This window comes from Crocuta crocuta, unplaced genomic scaffold (genome assembly GCF_008692635.1).
Source record: "Crocuta crocuta isolate KB4526 unplaced genomic scaffold, BGI_CrCroc_1.0 scaffold73, whole genome shotgun sequence".
NCBI lineage: Eukaryota > Metazoa > Chordata > Mammalia > Carnivora > Hyaenidae > Crocuta > Crocuta crocuta.
The window spans coordinates 932,721-952,885 of record NW_027529443.1 but is presented as its reverse complement, the minus strand read 5'-3'; the positions used below and the strand labels follow the sequence as shown (position 1 = coordinate 952,885).

The 20,165-nt window shown below is 49.7% G+C and overlaps 1 protein-coding gene and 1 pseudogene across 3 annotated transcripts in view; one reads left to right on the top strand and one right to left on the bottom strand.

Moving 5' to 3' along the window:
• QPRT (quinolinate phosphoribosyltransferase) overlaps positions 1 to 13,856 on the bottom strand; it is a 14,827-nt gene extending 971 nt beyond the window's left edge. The window contains exons 1-4 of one of the 3 annotated variants that reach the window (XM_077760378.1): positions 13,802 to 13,856; positions 13,288 to 13,443; positions 13,102 to 13,188; positions 1 to 339 (exon numbers count right to left, since the gene is read on the bottom strand). The exon at positions 1 to 339 is cut by the window's left edge and continues 149 nt beyond it. In XM_077760378.1, the coding sequence (XP_077616504.1) occupies positions 1 to 339; positions 13,102 to 13,114 (352 nt within the window). In that variant the 5' untranslated portion in view covers positions 13,115 to 13,188; positions 13,288 to 13,443; positions 13,802 to 13,856. Of the gene's footprint in view, positions 340 to 13,101; positions 13,189 to 13,287; positions 13,444 to 13,667 lie in introns of all 3 variants that reach the window. The other 2 variants (XM_077760376.1, XM_077760377.1) reach the window with 2 other exon arrangements.
• LOC144228469 (small ribosomal subunit protein eS27 pseudogene) lies at positions 10,559 to 10,811 on the top strand (annotated as a pseudogene).
• Positions 13,857 to 20,165: the final 6,309 nt, after the last annotated feature.

Genomic DNA, 20,165 nt, shown 5'->3' with positions numbered 1-20,165 from the left:
CGGCGCTGGCAACCCCACTGCAGCGGGCCAGCGTGTTCAGGGCCACGCGCTCGCCCAGCAGCAGGCAGTGGGCGGGGCCCCGCACCTCGGCCACCTTGGCCACGGGCACCAGCTTGGAGCCCTCGGGGAGGAGCCAGGAGACCTGGCAGTTGACTTGGGCAAAGACGGCATCGAAGAATGGCCTCCCGGCCAGTACCCCGGGGGACTTGGCCCACAGCGCGGCCTGCGCGGGGGCTGCCCCCGTGACCAAGGCTGCGCGGTTGGGACCTGGGCAGTCCTCTCGGAGCCAGCTGTCTGCCAGGGCGGCCAGAGTGGCAGGTGGCAGCAGCAGCGCCAGGCCTGGGAGGGAAAGACAGAGAACGATTTCCATTTTGGCTGCCACTCTGGTAGTCAGGCGTGGTTGTCAAAACATTTAATAACCACTGGGGCGCCTGGCTGGTTCCGTCTAGGGGGCCTGTGACTCTTGATCTCTGGGTTTCCAGTTGGAGCCCAGTGTTAGGTGTAGTGATTACTTAAAAATAAAACCTTAGGGGGAAAAACTTTTAACAACCAACTAAATTGGGGACTAGCCAATCAGGGTGAAGATGTGGGGGTCTTGGAAGAGGGGATTGAGGGCAGACAAGGTTGTCAGATTAAGCAAATAAAAATTCAGGGCACCTAGTTAAATTTCTGACAAGCATCACATTTTTTAAAACAATTTTTAAAAAAATTTTTTGAAAGACAGAGAAAGACAAAGCATGAGCAGGGGAGGGGCAGAGACAGAGGGAGACACAGAAACCGCAGAGCAAGTTCCAGGCTCTGAGCTGTCAGCACAGAGCCCGATGCAGGCTCGAACCTAAAAACCACGAGATCATGACCTGAGCTGAAGTTGGACGCTTAGCCGGCTAAGCCACCTTGCCCTCCCCCCACTTTTTTAGTATAAATATATCCTAGGTAATATTTAGAACATACTTATACTTAATGTTTATCTGTTGATTATCTGAAATTCAAATTTAACTGAGTGGCCTATATTGGATGTGGCAAATCTAGTGCTAGATCAGCAGCTATTTAACAACTGGAAGAGAAGGCACATGAAGTCACGTGCAGCCTTTCCAGTCTGCCTGGCATAGAAGGATCAGTTATGAGTGGAAGCCCCCAGAAGAATGTGTGTGATCCACAGCACCTGGTGTTTTACAGCTGGAAGGTCAGCTTTTTACAGATGTGGAGGCTAAGGAGAGGCAAGTCAGCTGAGGTCACATGGCAAACTGGCAGCAGAGTTAGACCCACCAGGCCTTATGGTCACGGCCATTTGTCCCTCCCTGTGCTCTCTCGCTTGGAGACTTCCTCCCACGCCTGATGTTTCAACAAACTGTCCTCTCTCTAGAGATGGTACAAGAGGAAGGTGCAGGGGGAAATTGGGTTTGAGCCCTTGCTCTCTGAGACACAGCTTCAGGAGTGTGGGTAAGTCCTTTCCCTGTAAAAAGGAAAAAGAGTTGTGGACAAGGTGGTACTTCCGGCCAGCGGCTAAGGCCCCTAATGTCTGTTGAATGAGTGGGTGACGGCAGAGGCCGAGCTCCGGCACAGTGCGACATCGCCATCTGTCGGCCAGGAGTAGACAAGGGCAGAATTCATTTCCCCTCCAGGGGAGGCAAGAGAAGATTGGATAGCATGTTGGGGGGTTTTGTTTTGCTTCCTTATTTTGCTCCAAGTTGAAGTTAAGACCAGGCATTCTGGTTTCCTTTACTCTTGCAATGAGGCCCTTCTTGCCCAGCCTTTCTTCCCCAAAGCCAAGCACCCAGTCTTCACACCGCGCCCTGCCCCGCCCTATACCCTCACGCTCAACAATTCCACCCGGCCCTCCTTTCCCACACTCTGCCCCAAGTGGCTTCCATTCCTCACTCAGAACCTTCTGTGCCCTGGCGGGTACCGGGAGCAGTCAGTAAAACCAACAAAGACATAGTTCCCATCTTCACTGTTCACCATCCAGAAAAGGCCAGTGGACATATAGCAGAGATGTGGAAGCCCCCATGCCATCCATGCCAGGTGCAGTGATGTTTGCTTTTTAAAGTGAATCTGGGGGGTGCCTGGGTGGCTCAGTCGGTTGAGCGTCCGACTTCAGCTCAGGTCACGATCTCACGGTTCATGGGTTCGAGCCCCGCATCGGGCTCTGTGCTGACAGCTAGCTCAGAGCCTGGAGCCCGCTTCAGATTCTGTGTCTCCCTCTCTCTCTGACCCTCCCCTGCTCACGCTGTCTCTCTCTCTCTCAGAAATAAACATTTAAAAACTAAAAAATAAAAATAAAGTGAATCTGAATCCATCCCCTCGTGAGTATATAGTAAACCAAGCTGTGAGAAAACCCTGCAATGTAATTCTCTGGGGCAACAAAGAAAGGAACCAAGCACTGACACACACAATAGGGACACATTTCAAATGTGTTATTCTAAGTAAAGAAGCCAGATTCTAAAAGCTACATGGTATTTGAGTTCATCCACATGACATTCTGGAAAAGGCAAAACCACACCAAGAGAACAGACTGGTGGTTTCCTGGGGGTGGGGGAGGGGCGGGCCACAAAGGAGCAACCCCCGGGGAGTTTTTGGATGGGACTGAACTATATTTTGTCTCTGAAGGTGGCTACACCACTGACGTGTCTGTCAAGACTCACGGAACTATACACAACAAAGGGTGCATTTCACTCTCAGTAATTATACCTCATTAAACCTGACTTTAAGACAATAAAAAAGTAAATCACTCTCCTGCTTAGATCCCCACTTTTCACTGTATCAGTTCCAGCTGATGCTTCTCTCCAGTTTTTCATTTATTCCTTCGACAAGTCCTTATTGAGTACCTGCTCTGTGCCAGATAGTAAATACTGGGTGACAGAGTGGGCAGCTCTTCCTCTTGGCTTTCAGGCCTTAGCCTATGTTGTTCCAAGCTTGTGCCTCTGCCTGCAAGTCCCTTCCCTTCCCCTCCGCTAACTCCTCCTCTGCCTCTACTCCTCTTTAAGGTCTTAGCTATCAGTTCCTCAGCAGGGGGCTCTTGCACACCTCCTAAATCAGGCCACGTGCTCTCTTGATTCCTTGTCTATTGTTGTCTCCTCTCTAGGGACAAAAATGTGTCCATCCAGAGAGTTTACTGCCCCGTCTCAAGTGTCTAACACACTGAACCATACAAATGTGCTGCTTTTATAGGTCAAAAATGATCAAATATTGGCAATTGCATATTGTTTAGCTTCATACTCGGTGCTCAGTGATATTTATCCAAGCAGAAAGGCAGCAGAGTAAGAGAAACCAGAACCCAGACTCTGGGGCCACATGGCCTGGGTTCCAATACTGCCTTGGCCGCCTTCAGCTAAGGGATCTTGGGCAAGTGACTGAATATCTCCAGGGCCTCAAAGGTTCCTCCTTTGTGACAGGGATAACAAAAATAATCACCTCACAGGGTTGTATGGAAATTAAGTGGGTTAATATTTGCAAAACCCTCAGGAACACTGTCTGGCGCATAGCAGATGTGTTTGCCAAAGGATGGCAGAACACTTACCAAGGGTCGTAGGAGCAAAGATGAAGAAATGACTAAGCGTCCATGAGGAAGGGGAAGGTGGTTTTAGTGGCCTTGAAGGATGAGTAATGTTTTCCAGGCAGAGTTATGAGGTAGGGAGGGGGTGGCGGGACATTTCAGGCTGAAAAAGCAGGTGTTCAAGGCTCAAAAGTAAGAAAATAGAGAAAGTTTGTAAAGGAGGACTTCAGGAGAGAAAAGGGATGACCAGAGTGAAAAAGGACTGAATTATTTAGCGGAGCAATTTGGACAGATCTTGGGGCCATCACAGAACATTAAACAAGGGAATTCTTATTATTTTCTAAGATTTTATTTCTTAGTACTCTACACCCAGCGTGGGGCTCGAACTCACAACCCTGAGATCAAGAGTCACATGCTCTAAGGGCGCCTGGGTGACTGAGTCGGTTAAGCGTCCCACGTCAGCTCAGGTCATGATCTCGCCATCCATGAGTTCGAGCCTCACATCGGGCTCTGGGCTGACAGTTCAAAGCCTGGAGCTGCTTCAGATTCTGTGTCTCCCTCTCTCTCTGCCCCTCCCCCACTGACACTGTCTCTTTCTCTCTCAAAAATGAATAAACATTAAAAAAAGGTAAGGAATCACATGCTCTAGCGACTGAGCTAGAGAATTATAGAATTATGATTTTGTTCTAGAAGAGTACCTTCAGCTAGAGAATTATAGAATTATAGAATTATGATTTTGTTCCAGAAGAGTATCTTCAGCCAACAACTGGAGACCAGTTGGGAGGCAAAAGGAGGCTGAGGCGATTGGCCACAAAGAGACAAAGCCCTGAACTTGGGCAGGAACCGTAGGAATAGCAAGCAGGGGCAGATGTGAGAGCTGTAGAATCCACTGGAATTAGCAGCTCATGAGAAGTAGAAGCCTTGGGTTTCTGCCGTGGGTAGTTGAAAACTGACATAAGGAGCCGTTCAGGGTGGAGGAGGATGGGGACAGCAGAAATCAGCAGCCCGCGTGCTTGTGGTGTGCCCGCCGTGGGCACCGCGCTTCTCTCCCGCTCTCTCCTCTGAAACCCACCGTGGGGAATTATTGGCATTTTGCAAGTTCAGAAACTGGATGTCCAGGCACTTCCTGCATCGTGCCCTGGTGCCACGGCTTATAAATAAGCAGCAGAGCTGAGGGGAAAGAGTGATTTTGGCTTTGCAGATGTTAAGGTTGAGCTACCAGCAGGAAAATGGGCGTGGCCATATCCTGGTGGTGGGACCTGGAGTTCAGAGAGACAGCGGGTGAGGGATGGGGATTTTGGAGCCACCAGCAGACATGGGTGATGACTGAGCATAGCAACCGGTAAGATCTTCAGGTCAGGTAAGAAGAGGAGGGCTCTGGGAAGCACCAGTATTTAAAAAGAGAAGCAGCACCAGGAGGGAGTGGGCGTCTGGAGCCGAGGGTTTCAAGAAGTAGGATGTGAGCAGAAGCAAATAGAAGGAAGGCTGCAAATGGGCGTAAGACTTAGCAACTGGGAGGCCATTGCCAGGCAGTCTTAGTGCTGGGTAGTGGAGGCAGAAGCCACATTGTCAAGGAGTACATGGGAAAAGAGGAAGTGGTGGTGGTGGGTGTGACCACTCTTTTTGGCAGAAGCTGATAGCAAGGGCTCTACCTGGGGAGCTTTTCAGATGTCTTGCTGCTCAGCCCCAGCCCAGACCAACTGAATCAGAATCTTTCCGGGTGGGCCTCAGGCATCCAAGTTTTGGAAGAGCTTCCCCTGTGACTGAGATGCACCTAAGGGTTAAGAACGAATGCTCCAGGGCACCTGGCTGGCTCAGTCAGTAGAACAAGTGACTCTGGACCTTGGGGTCATGAGTTTGAGCCCCACATTGGGTGTAAAGATTATTAAAAAAAAAAAAAAAAAAAGAAGAAGAACCTATGCTCACTTGTACTCACACAAGTCCACACATCCTGCCTTCATTTATATGAAATGTCCAGAGGGGTGCCTGAGTGACTCAGTCACTTAAACATCCAACTTCGGCTCAGGTCATGATCTCGTGGTTCATGGGTTCAAGCCCCATGTTGGGCTCTGTGCTGACAGCTAGCTCACAGCCTGAAGCCTGTTTCAGATTCTGTATCTCCCTCTCTCTGGCCCTCCCCTTCTCACACTGTCTCTCTTTCTCTCAGAAATAAATTTTAAATATATATATATAATATATATATTATTATGAAATGTCTAGAAAAGGCAAATCAAAGAGGCAGACATCAGAATAGTGGTTGTTCAGGGCTGGGAATGAACTCTAATTGGCATGGGGTTGTACTGGAGTGATGGCAATGATCTATGGGGATGACTGGACAATTTGGCAAATTTACTAAATTCACTTAGACAAAACAACCAAGAAACAATGTGCTGCCAAAGGGCAGGGGCGCCTGGGTGGCTCATTCAGTTAAGGATCTGACTCTTAAGCTTATCTGACTCTTGATCTCAGAGTCTTGATTTCAGGGTCATGAGTTCAAGCCCCACTTGGGCTCCATACTGGCTGGGGAGCCTGCTTTAAAAAAAAAAAAAAGGCAGGAACCACCTTGCACCCCAGTGAACTCTGGGCACTGAAAATCAGGAAGAAAGACAACCAGATACTGGACGTTCATGACAGGAGAGCACACCACCCAGCAATACTCTTGCCCAAATAGGTAACCCAGAGTAAGAACAGACTTCTTGATGCAACCACTAATTTACAAGAAAACCAGAGGACAGAGGAGCATGTTAAACTCTACTATGGGAATACAGCCAGCAAAATTCAGACCATAGGAAACTCTGCCAGAGGACAATCTAATTTTTTCAACAAATGCATTGCAAGAAAAATAAAAGATTAAAAGAATCTTAAAACAGGAGCGCCTGGCTGGCTCAGTCAGTAAGGCATGCAACTCTTGATCTTGGGATCGTGAGTTTGAGCCTTATGTTGGGTGTAGAGATTACTTAAAAATAATATCTGTAGGGGCACCTGTGTGGCTCAGTGAGTTAAGTGTCTGACTCTTGGTTTGGGCTCAGGTCATGATCGAGCCCCAAGTGGGGCTCAGTGCTGACAGCGTGGAGTCTGCTTGGGATTCTGTCTCTCCTCTCTCTCTCTCTGCTCCTCCCCCTGCTCAGGGGCTGGCAAGCAAAAATCTCTCTCAAAATAAACATTTTTAAAAAATAAAATATTAAAAAAGTTTTTTAAGGAATCTTAAAACACATACTAATCAATTGCAACATATAGATCTTATTTGGATCCTAATTCAAACAAAGTGAAACCAAATTAGAGTATTAATGAGACAGTTGGAAATTTGGACACTGACTGGATATTTGATGAAATTAAGGACTTTTTTTTTTTAAGTTTATTTGTTTTGAGACAGAGAGAGAGCACAAGCTGGGGAGAGGGGCAGAGAGAGAGGGACCGAGAATCCCAAGTAGGACTCGACTCCACAAACCATGAGATCATGAACTGAGCTGAAATCAAGAGTCTGACGCTTAACCAACTGAGCACCCAGGTGCCCCACATTAAGGGAAAAAAAATTTTTTTTTAATTTCATTATAAAGAAAAGTTAGCTGTGATCGTTGTATTGTAGTTGTAATAAAAAGAAACGTCCTTATCTTTTTTAGAAAACATATGTCAAGATGTTCATGTATAAAAAGACTTGAGAGCTGATTTTACTTTAAGGTAATCCTGAAAGGTAGAAAGTAGAAGTGGTGTGGATGGAGCTGGGTTGGCAAAAAGTTGGTGGTTGTTGAGGCTTGTATGATGGGTACATGAGGGTTCAGCATATTTTTCTGTTTATTTTTGTGTATGTTTGAATTCTTTATAATGAAAAAAGTTAGGAAGAAAGGGAGGGAGGGAGGAAGGAAAAATGAGAGAAGGAAGGAAAAAAAGAGACAGCATCCCCATTTGATATAGGGTCAAGGAAAGTTGTGGGTTATTTATTTTGTTTTGTTTTTAAGTAGGCTTCACGCCCAGTGCGGAGCCCAATAGCAGACTTGATTGAACTCACAAACTCAAGATCAAGACTTGGGCTAAGAGCAAGAGTTGGATGCTTAACCACCTGAGCCACCCAGGCACCCCAAGGAAAGCTTTTTTAGGATGATTAAGGGAGTCCTTGCTCGACCTTGGCTGCACCATGGCGTTATCTGGGGTGCTCTGCAAAAGGCTGATGCCTTGGCCGCCTCCCCTCCCACCCGGAGATCCTAACTAGTCTGCAGTGTGGTAGCATAATTCCAATTTGTAGCAGAGCTGAGAGCTTCAGAAGTGCAGGAAGAGAGTCATCACTACCATCCGTCCGTACCTCCCATATGCCAGGCAGCTGCCCCGTTGCCACAGGCCTGGCACATTGTCACAAATCTTACCCCCAGTTCCTCAAGCTAGAGCTCATTCGTATTTACAGAAGGCGATCTGAGACTCAGAAATGTAAAGGAAACCACCTACAGAGCAGAGCCAGGAAATGATAAAGCTAGACAATGACGAGTGTGGACCCAGGCCTTCCCTCTCCAGGCCTGGTACTTTGGGAACCCCACGAAGCCTCCCCCAGCAGGGGGGAGTCTTTCTCTTGGAGACTTTGAGATCCACCGTTTGGCTTGTGTATCACTGAATCAGAATGTTACCAGCTCCGTGTTCCCTGTTCCCTTTGTGAAAAATAAACGAATACCTCTGGTTTGCTTCAGGCCACCCCCTCACCGGCATTTCCAACCAAAGGGATTCCTGAGGGAAACAGCTGTTACTGAAAGGAACTTCAGAGAAGAGAGGGCTGTTTTTGCTACTGCCTGAGGAGACCTTGCTAGAAACTACCACCCAGGGTGGGCAGCTGTAACACCCGGCCCCGCCTTCTGAACTTGCTGTTGTCATATGTAAAAGTTCTCTTGAGGGGCGCCTGGGTGGCTTAGTCGGTTAAGCGTCCGACTTTTGCTTAGGTCATGATCTCATGGTTCGTGGGTTCGGGCCCGCGTAGGGCTCTGTGCTGACTGCCAGTTCAGAGCCTGGAGCCGTCATGATCTCACGGTTCGTGGGTTCGGGCCCCGCGTCGGGCTCTGTGCTGACTGCCAGTTCAGAGCCTGGAGCCGTCATGATCTCACGGTTCGTGGGTTCGGGCCCCGCGTCGGGCTCTGTGCTGACTGCCAGTTCAGAGCCTGGAGCCGTCATGATCTCACGGTTCGTGGGTTCGGGCCCCGCGTCGGGCTCTGTGCTGACTGCCAGTTCAGAGCCTGGAGCCGTCATGATCTCACGGTTCGTGGGTTCGGGCCCCGCGTCGGGCTCTGTGCTGACTGCCAGTTCAGAGCCTGGAGCCGTCATGATCTCACGGTTCGTGGGTTCGGGCCCCGCGTCGGGCTCTGTGCTGACTGCCAGTTCAGAGCCTGGAGCCGTCATGATCTCACGGTTCGTGGGTTCGGGCCCCGCGTCGGGCTCTGTGCTGACTGCCAGTTCAGAGCCTGGAGCCGTCATGATCTCACGGTTCGTGGGTTCGGGCCCCGCGTCGGGCTCTGTGCTGACTGCCAGTTCAGAGCCTGGAGCCGTCATGATCTCACGGTTCGTGGGTTCGGGCCCCGCGTCGGGCTCTGTGCTGACTGCCAGTTCAGAGCCTGGAGCCGTCATGATCTCACGGTTCGTGGGTTCGGGCCCCGCGTCGGGCTCTGTGCTGACTGCCAGTTCAGAGCCTGGAGCCTGTTTCAGTCTGTGACTCCCTCTCTCTCTGCCCCTCCCCTGCTCACGCTGTCTCTCTCTCTCTCTCTCTCCTAGAAATAAATAAAACATTAAAAAAAAAAAAGTTCTCTCGAGACGCCTAGATTTCAGAGACTATAATTTTATCCTGTGGGATATAACTTAGATCTCTTCATTGGTTGTCCCGAGTTTTATTAAATTGATATCCTGGGGCACCTGGGTGGCTCGGCTGGTTAAGCGTCTGACTTTGGCTCAGGTCGTGATTTCGTGGTTCCGTGAGTTCGAGTCCCACATCGGGCTCTCTGCTGAGCCACCCGGGCGCCCCAAGCATCAAACTCTTGATTTCGGTTCAGGTGGTGATCTCACAGTTCGTGGGTTCAAGCCCTGGGTCAGGCTCTGCACTGACAGCATGGAGCCTGTTTGAGATTCTCTGTCTCTCCTTCTCTCTCTGCCCCCTCCCCTGCTCTGTCTCTGTCTCTCTCAAAATAAATATTACCAAAAAATAGTCAGGACAGGGGTGTCTAGCTGACTCAGTTGGTAGAGTACACGACTTTTGACCTCAGGGTTGTGAGTTCGAGCGCCACGTTGTGGGTAGAAATTACTTTAAAAATAATATAAAGTAACAGCTAACACTTTCACCGTCCTTCTGAAGCACTGTGCTAAGCATTTTATATATAGAGACACATGCAATCCTCACAACAACCCTTTGAGATAGGTTCCATTATTTCCCCCATTTTACAGTTGAGGAAACTGAGGCACTGAAAGGGCAAGTAACACCCAAAGCTGACAAAGTTCACACAGCTGGGAAGTGGGGAGTCAGGACCATAAACTCAGGCAGGATGGCTCCAGAGTCCCCTCACTTACCCCATGACACCACACATTGCCATAATCTCACACTAAATTATATTTTTTAATTGCCATATGTGTATTATGTCAACATTCAGAGTTCTGCAAACCACGCCCACGGGTCCAGGGCTCTTCGCTGCTGTAGAAGGAACATCCTGGATCGGGGTGTCAGAAACACATTGATCCGGGGGTGCCTTGGTGGCTCAGTAAGTTAACCATCAACTCTTGGTTTCGGTTCAGGTCACGATCTCATGGTTCCTGAGATCAAGTTCCAAGCTGGATGCCATGCTGATAGTGTGGCGCCTGATTGGGATTCTTTCTCTTCCTCCTCTCTCTCTCCCTCCACTTCACCAATGTGTGTGTGTGTGTGTGTGTGCGCGCTCTCTCTCTCTCTCTCTCTCAAAATAAATAAACAAAAAAGGAGACACCTGGGTTGGAATCTTACTCCACCACCTACACACTGAGCGACCTCAGGCAATTTGCTAACTTCTCTGAGAGTCAGTTTCATGCAGAAATCACAGGGCTTTTCTGGAGGCGAAGACCTGCCCACGAGACATGCCCCTCACGAAGGACCTCTGCCCTCTGTCCCCCGGGAAGAGGAGAAGAGGAAGCACAAGAAAAAGCACCTGGCGCGGCGCCCCAACTCCTACGTCATGGACGTGAAGTGCCCAGGACGCTACAAAATCACCACCATCTCCAGCCATGCACAGATGGTAGTGTTGTTTGCTGGCTGCTCCACTGTCCTCTGCTCCTTACAGAACAAGCAGGGCTTACGGAAGGACGTTCTTTCAGACAGAAGCAGCACTAAAAGCCCCTGAATCAAGATGAGTGGGAAACTATCCCAATAAGCAGATTTGGGATTTAAAAAGAAGGAAAGAAAGAAATAAGAGACAAGAGAAGAACTCACAGGGCTGCAATGAGGAAGGGGTAAGGCGACTGACAAAGAGTGCCCTGAGCCGATGCCTGGCCAGATGGCTCTGAACCCAGGTGTGTGACCCTGGCAGCTTCATTCTTCCATCTATTTATTTGTTGATCCATTTGGCTAACGCCAGATGGAGACAGCGGCTGGTGAGCACAGCAGTTTCTAGATAAAGTTTTTTTCTCATCCCCTTCTTTCCCTAGAAGAGGGAAATGACCTCCAAATAGGGCCAAATGGGACCACGCATCACACGAGTGGGAAAACTATACAGAATTTCAGAGCCATCAAAGGGTAGGGGGCTGAACCGCAGGAAGGGGCCAAACGGAGCAGGCCTTGAATGACAGAAAAGAGGTCAATAGGCAACAGGAAAATCACTTAAATCTTTTGATCAGAAGTCACTTTGATGTTTACATATTTAAATTGTGCCTAGAGTTCTTGAAAGATGCAAGATGGGAGGCTGTTGCAACAGCCTGGGCAAGAAGAGTGGGCTGGAGATGTGTAGGTGAGAGCGTTGCCCCCAAAGCTGTAAGAGAAAGCACAGCACGGGCACCCTGCACCCAGACTGGCCTGCTCGGGCCCCACCTTGCTCACACCTTGGCCATGTCTGATTTCTCCACCTTTGTCCACGAACCTGCCACCTGCTTCTGTCCCGACTCTGTCCTCGGCCCCCCTTTCCCCTACATCCCAGCTTTTGCTTCACCCCTTTGATTTGTCTGCTCCCTCCTGGCTTAGTTCCTGCGGGGCACTGATCAGCGCCAGCCCTTCTGACTCAGCCCAGAGTGCCACCAACATCACGTGAGTGAAGGCAGTGAAACAAAGGAAGCCTCCACCCGCTGCTCCCCCAGAGGGAAGTGGGAACAGAAAAGGAAAAGGTTCAGGTGATGCTCCAGTGAAGGCAAGTGCATAGGATGTGGCAGCTGCCTGGATATTGGGGCTTCTGGTCCATGTAGAAGGGTGGTGCAGTAGGGACAGAATGGAGCTGATGTTGGGGGAGGACTTTGAGTCTGACATGCCAGGGAGATGTCCAGGTGCAAATGGACCCACAAGGTTTCCAAAGATGAAACTAGGGCCCAGGGAGGGCTCAGAGCTGGGGAGACAGACGTGGGGAATCAACTGGCATAACTACACTGAGTGGTTTGTGGGTAGCAGGCACTTGGTGAGTATTATCTCATTTAATCCGAACCGCAACCCAAGTGAAGGCAATGTTTTCACTTCATCACTGAGGAAACCGAGGCACAGTGGGGTGAAGCGTTCTGTCCGAGGCCACACGGTTAGCAGGTGGCAACCATAGGACTCGAACCTAGGCTTTGACTCTGAGGTCATTTCTAAGCCAAAGGGTGGCTTGGACCCCCAAAAACTAGTTCCACAGCCAAGCCAGAGGTGGCAGGTGTGGGGGGGCCAGCAGATGCCCCGGAGCAGGGCAGGCAGGTCAGAGCTGGGGAAGAAACAGCCCAGGGAGAGCAAAGGAGGAAAAAATGCAGAGAGCTCAGGAAGGGGCCTCCTGACTTCAGGCACTGGCCACATACCTTCCATGAGTCTGTCTGTCATTTGTGAGCTGGGAACTATTATTGGCATCCTACAGATGCAAGGATATGAGGATCTGAGAAGTCAGGTGACTTGCCCTAGGTCACACACCCTGTTCCTGGTGAAGCCCAGATTCAAACAGGAGCCTTTTGACTCCAGAGCCTGGCCCCTGTCGTCATGCACAGGGCCTCCTTAGCGACAACACCCCCACCCCAGGCAGAATCACTGAGCTCCAGACCCTTCCCCCACCGGCGGCGGCACAAAAGACCGGACTTTGCCTCCCCTCCTCCTAGCCTGCTATGTAGGGGCAAAGTCCGGCGCTGCTCCCCAGACTCGGCCTCCTCCAGACTACCCTGACCTTTCCTTTCCTGGGGCTCTGGCCCCTTTCTGCCCCTTTCTTCCCCCAAACTCATTGGGATCATAGAAAGAGAAAGAAGGGTGAGAAGTGGACTTCTGGAGACAGTAGAAGAGCTTGGGGTTCAGAGAGGTTGGACGGTGATGGGGGAGGGCAGAGAGTAGTTGGGAGGGAGGAGAATAGGGGGCAGGCGCGGTTGAGGGGGGTAAGGGACTGAGATTTGTTGGGATGGGGAGGGAGGCAGGAGAGGGGATGTGGTGAGGCACGGACAGGGAAGAGAGGCCTGGGAGTCTCCTTTACCTTCAGGGTCCATGACTGCTTGGAGCTGCAGAGCTGGTGTGTACAATGCTCAGATCCCGCTTCTCGGAGGCCCCAGAAGGGGTGGGGCTGCCAGACAAAGGAGGAAGGGGCTGGTCCAGCCAGCCCTTCCCAAGTGCTCTGGGGCTCCCGCCTGCCCTCTCCCAGGACCCCTGGGGCTGCACATACCTTCTTCCACTTTCTACTGGACTGGAAGAGCTCTTGCTTGTGTAACTCAGAAGTCCTCTCCTCTCGGAGCCAGGCACCCAGTTCCCTCCGCACACCCAAACTGCCCCAGGCTGTGAGGCTGCTGGTGACAGCTGGAAAGCTTCTTTGAGGAGTGCACTGGGAAAATCATGGGTTTGAGTCCTAGGTTCAGATCCTAATTCCCTCCTAACTCCCAATGCCTTTTACTTTTTTCTGCCCCTCAGTTTCCTTGGTTCTAAAATGGGATCATTCCTCCCGGTGAGTTCAACTGATAATCCAGGGAGAAAACTCTGCAGGTGACACAGAGCACAAAATCAACCCTTGCCTTCCTTGCCCTCCCCTTCCCGAAGTCTGTTTTTCACCTCGAACCTTGCTTGCCTCACTCTAGTCCGGGCCTCCAAACTATTTTCTCCTAGATGCCATTTTTATTCCTGCTTCTCTTTTAAAGGCTCTTTGCGGCCTCCTGCAAGTCCTTCATCCTACGTCCAACCCTCACATTTTGGTGTTCTCTAGGTGCGGTGGGACTGCTTCTCTTTTCTTCCTCAGCACACGGCTAAACTACATTTCCCAGCCTCCTTTGCACTGAGGCCACTACCTGACTGAATTCTATCCAGTGGAAAATGAGCACAAGTGGTACCACCCCTTCCAGACCTGGCCCTTGAAAGACTTCCCATGATGCTGACCTCTCTCTCCCCGCTGGGAGTGACAGGGTCACAAAATGGAAGGAACCGGGGCCCCTGAATGACCTTACGGAAGGTCACCTTCCAATGCCAGCACTGAAATGTTACAGAAGCAAGGAAAAAAACATCTCTGGAGTTACACTCGAGATTTGGGGGCTGTTTGTTAGCCTGGCCTGACACCACAGCTCCCTTTTCATGCTGCACAGCGAGTGACATAGTTTATGCATTTGTCCATCTGTGCCATTATTTAAATTGCTATCTAAAGTCACATGACTCTCAGGGCGCCTGGCTGGCCCAGTCAGTAGAGCATGCAATACTTAATCTTGGGGTTATGAGATCAAACCCCACGTTGGGTGCAGAGATTACTTAAAAATAAGATCTTAGGGGCACTTGCATGGCTCAGTCAGTTGAGCCAGTCAGTTGACTCTTGATATTGGCTCAGGTTGTGATCTCGTTGTCATGGGATCAAGCTCCATGTTGGGCTCTGCATTGACAGCATGGAGCCTGCTTGGGATTCTCTCTCTCCCTTCTGTCTGCACCCCCCACCGACTCTCAAAATGAAGAAACATTTTAAAAAATTAAAAAATAACATCTTTTAAAAAATATATAAGATATATATTAAATAAATATATATGTATATAATAAAATACTGAAGGGCACCCATGTGGCTCAGTCAATGAAGCATCTGACTTCAGCTCAGGTCATGATCTCGTGGTTTATGAATTCGAGCCCTGCATTGGGCTCTGTGCTGACAGCTCAGAGCCTGGAGTCTGCTTTGGATTCTGTGTTTCCCTCTCTCTCTGGTCCTCCCTGCTCGCACTCTGTCTCAGTCTCTCTCAAAAATAAACATCAATCAATCAACCAATCAATCAATCAAATATTGAGATGACTCTCAAATCTCTCTCCAGCTCTGACTTCTCTCCAAGTTCTAAAAAATCAATTCATTATGTTCTCCCCCAAAACTGCTATTTCTCTGCATTTCCACATCTCCTCCACCTCCAAAGATAGAAACCTTGAACCCTAACCTCATTCTTCCCTCCATCACCCAATAGCCAATTAGTTCTAAAATCTGATTTTCTGAATAAGTATATTTCACACCTGACCTATTTTCCCCCCTTAGGCCAGACCCCCACTATATCCAACTTGAACTAAAATAATGCTTTCACTTTGGGCTGCGCTCCCTTGAGGCCATCCTCCTGGATGCCAGGTTCACTCAAAAGACAGATCCAAGCTTGCCACAGGTTTCCTTAAAATCATCCTTTGTTCATTCACTAATTCATGTATCCCTCCATTCAGTAAATGCATATTAGGTAGCTACTGTGTGACAGGCTCTGGACTCTGGGATCACAAAGAGGACGTGTGGACTTGAAGGGGCTACACCCTGATGGGTGAGGGACACCTCCACAGCCCAGATGCAGCGCGGTCACACGAGGTGCTGTGAAAGAAACACTATGTCTGTTGGGGATGAAAGCAGCAAAGGCGGCTTCACAAAGGCAGTGACATTTGAGCTGCATCCTGACGGTTGAGGAGTTTGGCGAGAAATCAAGATGTGTGTGTCACGGGGCGGGCCGGGGGGTGGGCTGGCTTCAGGCAGAGCGCGTGCAAACCTAAAAGTGAGTCTGTGGCTCTCTTCATGGCCAGCCCTCGTGGGATGGATCTGGCTCATCATCCAGCAGGGCTATCCAGATGCCACAAGCTGGCCAGGCAGGTACTGAGCACCCTAGGGAAGGGACAAGTGTCACTTCCCACCCTTCACAGGTTCTGCCTGCCGAACTGAACATGGTCCAGGGTCAGAAATGGGGATGCAGAGGACATGTAGGTGTAAATAGCCATTTTCAGAAATGAAATATCCTGAGAAGCATGCATGGAGGCCCTTTTTCCTGTCTGCAAAAATGAATTTCATTAATAGATTTCTCAAGACTTTCTCTATCTAAACCCTTTTACCATGTGGAATTTTCATTTGGTATGACACGGCTTTATTTCTAACCATAATCTTAATGTGCACTTTTGAGAATAAAACAGAAATGTATTTGAAAATATAAGATGAGGAGAGCCTTGGTGGCTTAGTCGGTTAGGCATCCATCTCTTCATCTCGGCCCAGGTCGTGTTCTCATGGTTCGTGGGTCAGGTTGACAGCACGGAATCTGCTTGGGATTCTCTCTCTTTCCCTCTCTCTCTCTGCCCCTCCCCCGCTCATGCTCCTGTACACTCTCTCTCTCAAAATAAATAAATAAGCTTTAAAAATGTAAAGAAAAGAGAAAATATAATGAAGTGTGTGTGTGTGTGTGTGTGTGTGTGTGTGTGTGTGTGTGTGTATGAATCCTGTTATTAAGAAACTAGAATGTGCTGGTAATTGACTTTTTACTGTCTGGAAAAAATTAATATTTTTAACATCTTGAACTATACCCTCATACGCACATCACGAGAAACACAAGGCATATTCAGGGACCTCCAAGGAATTTGATGAGGCTGGAGGGCAGGAGGGCATAGAGTGTTTACACAAAGGGCTGACCAGGCAGGGCCAGATCTCAAAGGATCCTAACTTCATGATTCACTAGGAGATATTAAAGGGGTCTTATCTTCATGGCCTCATTAGGAGGTCTTGACCTCATTAGGAGGGAATCTAGACCCTTGTAGAAGGGCCACTGGGACCATCATGGACAGTGGGTAGAAGTGACTATGGTCAAGAAACCCAAAGAGAACTCTAGGCAGGACCCAAGAAAGGTGTGTTGGAGCCTGGGTGAAGAAATCGCTCCAAAGGACCATGAAAGAAGAGTCAGGGGAACTTGGCACCCAAGAGGCAAAGATAGGAGGGAGTGGAGTTTGATGATGATTCTGAGAGGCCCTGGAAGAGTCTAGAACAGGCTTAGGTTTGGTGACCTCCCCACTGCTTTCAGAACTGAATTCAAAGTCCCTAGTCCTTCACAGCGGGGCTCCAACCTGCCCTTCTAGCCTCATCTCCTTGAACTAGACACCCCATCCCCTCAGCGAACACCTGCCTGGTAATATTTTCTTTCTTTTCTTTTTTACTTTCGTAAAAGTGACAGGTATTTATTATATAAAACTGGGAAAATACAGACAAGTGGAAACAAAATAAGAATCATTCCTAAACCTATCACTTGACTGACAATCACAATGAACATTTGGGATATTTCCTTCGAGTCTTTTTTTCCACAAACGCCCGTGTTTTTGCATTTTCATTACAAACCTAGATTCAGACATATTTACAGGTGAGTAACTAGCTCTTTGTTCCCAAGTGACATTATATTGTAAGCATTTTATTGCATAGTTTTGGAGAACATGGCTTTTTGGCAACTATGACAAGTATAACAAGCCATTTACAAATATTTTCGTCTTTAATATGTTTGGCCCTTTCATTACCACACTTTATATTTCTCTCTTTTGTGTCTCTCTCCACCCCACTCCCCTCCCAGCCCCCTTTTGGTCTTCTAGTATCTGCTGCACCCATTCCAATGTGCATCATTAAATTAGTCACATGGTCCTTACGGTGTCTTTCTGCTTGCTGCCCCCTCTGCTAAGAGGGCTCTTCCCCCACTTTTCAGCCTGGCAAACACCTTCTCAGCCCCCCAAATCTCAGAGGAGTCCTCTCATGCATGCACAATGGCCACCTGGAACTTCGCCTCTTGTCCGGAGGCTCCTACCCTCCCCCAGCAGCGTATCACTCCCTTCTTCTGGTGGGCGCTCCTAAAATTTTGTTTGTACCTCTATTTGAATACTTTTCGCATGTTGGGTGCCTTACCCATCCCACCCCATTTCCTACAAGATCGGCCCAGGACCCAGAACCCAGTAATAGTTCAGAAAAATGATTGTGTGTGTCTATTAAGAAGGGGTGGAGCTGATGGCCTCGAAGTTCAGTGACAGTCTTTTCCAAACCTGGTATTGGGGCGCTTGGTGTGGCAAATCTAAGACAATGGTTGTGATATGTCTCGGGGACTTTGAGGACTAAGGTTAGTCCAAATAGAAGCACAGGTGCACAAACCATGGTAGCCGAGTGGATCCGTGAACACTTTCTACCCCATCTTCTGTGACCACTTTCTGCCCCTTCTCTCCCCTCTCCTCCGAACCACAAGAACAGACACACCCCTGAACTGTTCCCCTACCCTCGAGGTCAGGCCACAGGCAGTCACACACTCGACCTTCCCAAGGGCCTCTCTTTCTGTAGGTCAACCTGTCTCCTCTCAGCCCCTGCACCCTCTGACTCAACAACTTCCTCTTTGCAAATTTCCTCTTTGTCCTGGGGAAATACCAACTGCCTCTGGCGCGTGTGGCCCCTTGGGCTCTGGCTTGGGGTCGGGTCTTCCCCCCACCCCTCACTCCCACCCCACCCAGAGCAGCTTACCATCCCATCCCAGAGCCATAGGGGAAGTTCCCGGTTCTCTGGGCCTGTCAGTCTCACGGATTCCCCTCAGAGAAGGGAAGGAGCTCACCCCCCAGTGGAAGAGGAGATACAAACACATTAAACGAGGGGCGCCTGAGTGGCTCAGTTGGTTGAGTGTTCTTGTCTCTCGATTTTGGCTCAGGTCATGATCTCACGCTTCATGGGTTTGAGCCCTGCACTGGGCTAGTGCTGACAGTGCAGAGCCGGCTTGGAATTCTCTCTTTCTCCCTCTGTCTCTGCCCATCCTGCTCCCTCTCTCTCTCTCTCAGAATAAATAAACGTTAAAATAAATAAATAGGAGGCTGCCTGGGTGGCTCAGTCGGTTAAGCGTCCGACTTTGGCTCAGGTCATGATCTCACAGTGCGTGGGTTTGAGCCCCATGTCGGGCTTTGTGTTGACAGCTAGCTCAGAGCCTGGAGCCTGTTTCAGATTCTGTGTCTCCCTCTCTCTCTGACCCTCCCCTGCTCATGCTGTCTGTCTGTCTCTCTCTCAGAAATAAATAAGACATTAAAAATTTTTTTAATAAAATAAATAAGGACACCTGGGTGGCTCAGCTGGTCGGACTCTTGATTTCAACTCAGGTCATGATCTCACAGTTTTGTGAGTTCAAGCCCCATGTTGGGCTCTGGGCTGACCATGAGGAGCTTGCTTGGGATTTTCTCTCTCTCTCTCTCAACTAAATAAATAAATAGTAAAAATTTAAAATCTACATTAAACGGGTAACAGCAATGCCCCCCACCCCCTGCACACTTCACCTCTCCTCTCCCCTGCCTTGAGAGCAATGGAGCTGGAGTAGGGGAGGCTCTGAGCACAGGGAAACAGCGGCTGAGCTGAAGAACCACACTCGGATCACACATGCAGTCTATCAAGCCCCACACTCTTTATTGCGCTCCAGACACAGCTAAATCTTCTGCCGCCTCCACCTCACCTGAACACAGATGAGGACACAGATGTTCTCAGGGGCTCCTCATGTTGGCAGCTCCTGCCCCCTCCTCCCACCGGCCCTACTCACCGCCACTTACACAAACACGGCCAAGGACTCGCCTCTTGCACCAAAACTGCACCCATGACAAGACCCAGGAAAGTGCCGGGTTTCTGAGGACCCCACCTGCCCTGGGGAGGAGAAGAAGCCGCAGCCTCAGTCCACAGGTGGGGCAAGTGTGGGCCAGGGGCCAGCCTAGCATCCAAGAGCACAGCTCGGTGATGCCACCCAGTCTCTGCTCCAGTGGCCCGGCACAGAGCGCTGCGCCGTTACGGGAGGTTCGTGGGCTGAGTCAGTAGGACTGTCCTAATCTACGGGTCCAAAAGTACTTTCTAGAGTAATCCTCAGCGGGAGTCTGCTGGGATGTCATGTCCATCTTCCTTCCTAGACTCCGGTGTCCCTGGGAAGTCCTCTGAGAAAGCATAGGTCAAGGAAGTTTGGCATTACAGAGACTCCGCAGCTGATTTCCAGGAGAGGGTGGTGGGGAGAAGTCAGGATTGATGAGAAGAGTTTGTTGGCTCAATGTGACAGCGCCCAGTAGTGTGGGTGCTGGCTGCGAGACCTGGGGTTGAGAAGCCGGATGAGGGTTCAGTATGAACATACCAGGTGAGGACCCAGAGGATGTGGCGTGACAAGGAAACTTGAGCTGATGATACAGAGAAGGTGATGAAGGCTGAGAACGATTCTGACCTGCGCTCTTATTCTTCACGAGCACTGAGGGGCCTCCACATCTCCGGCCTCTGGCCCCTCGGAGGCAGGGGCGGGGGCCTCCTCAGCTTCATCTTTTCTGCCCACCAGC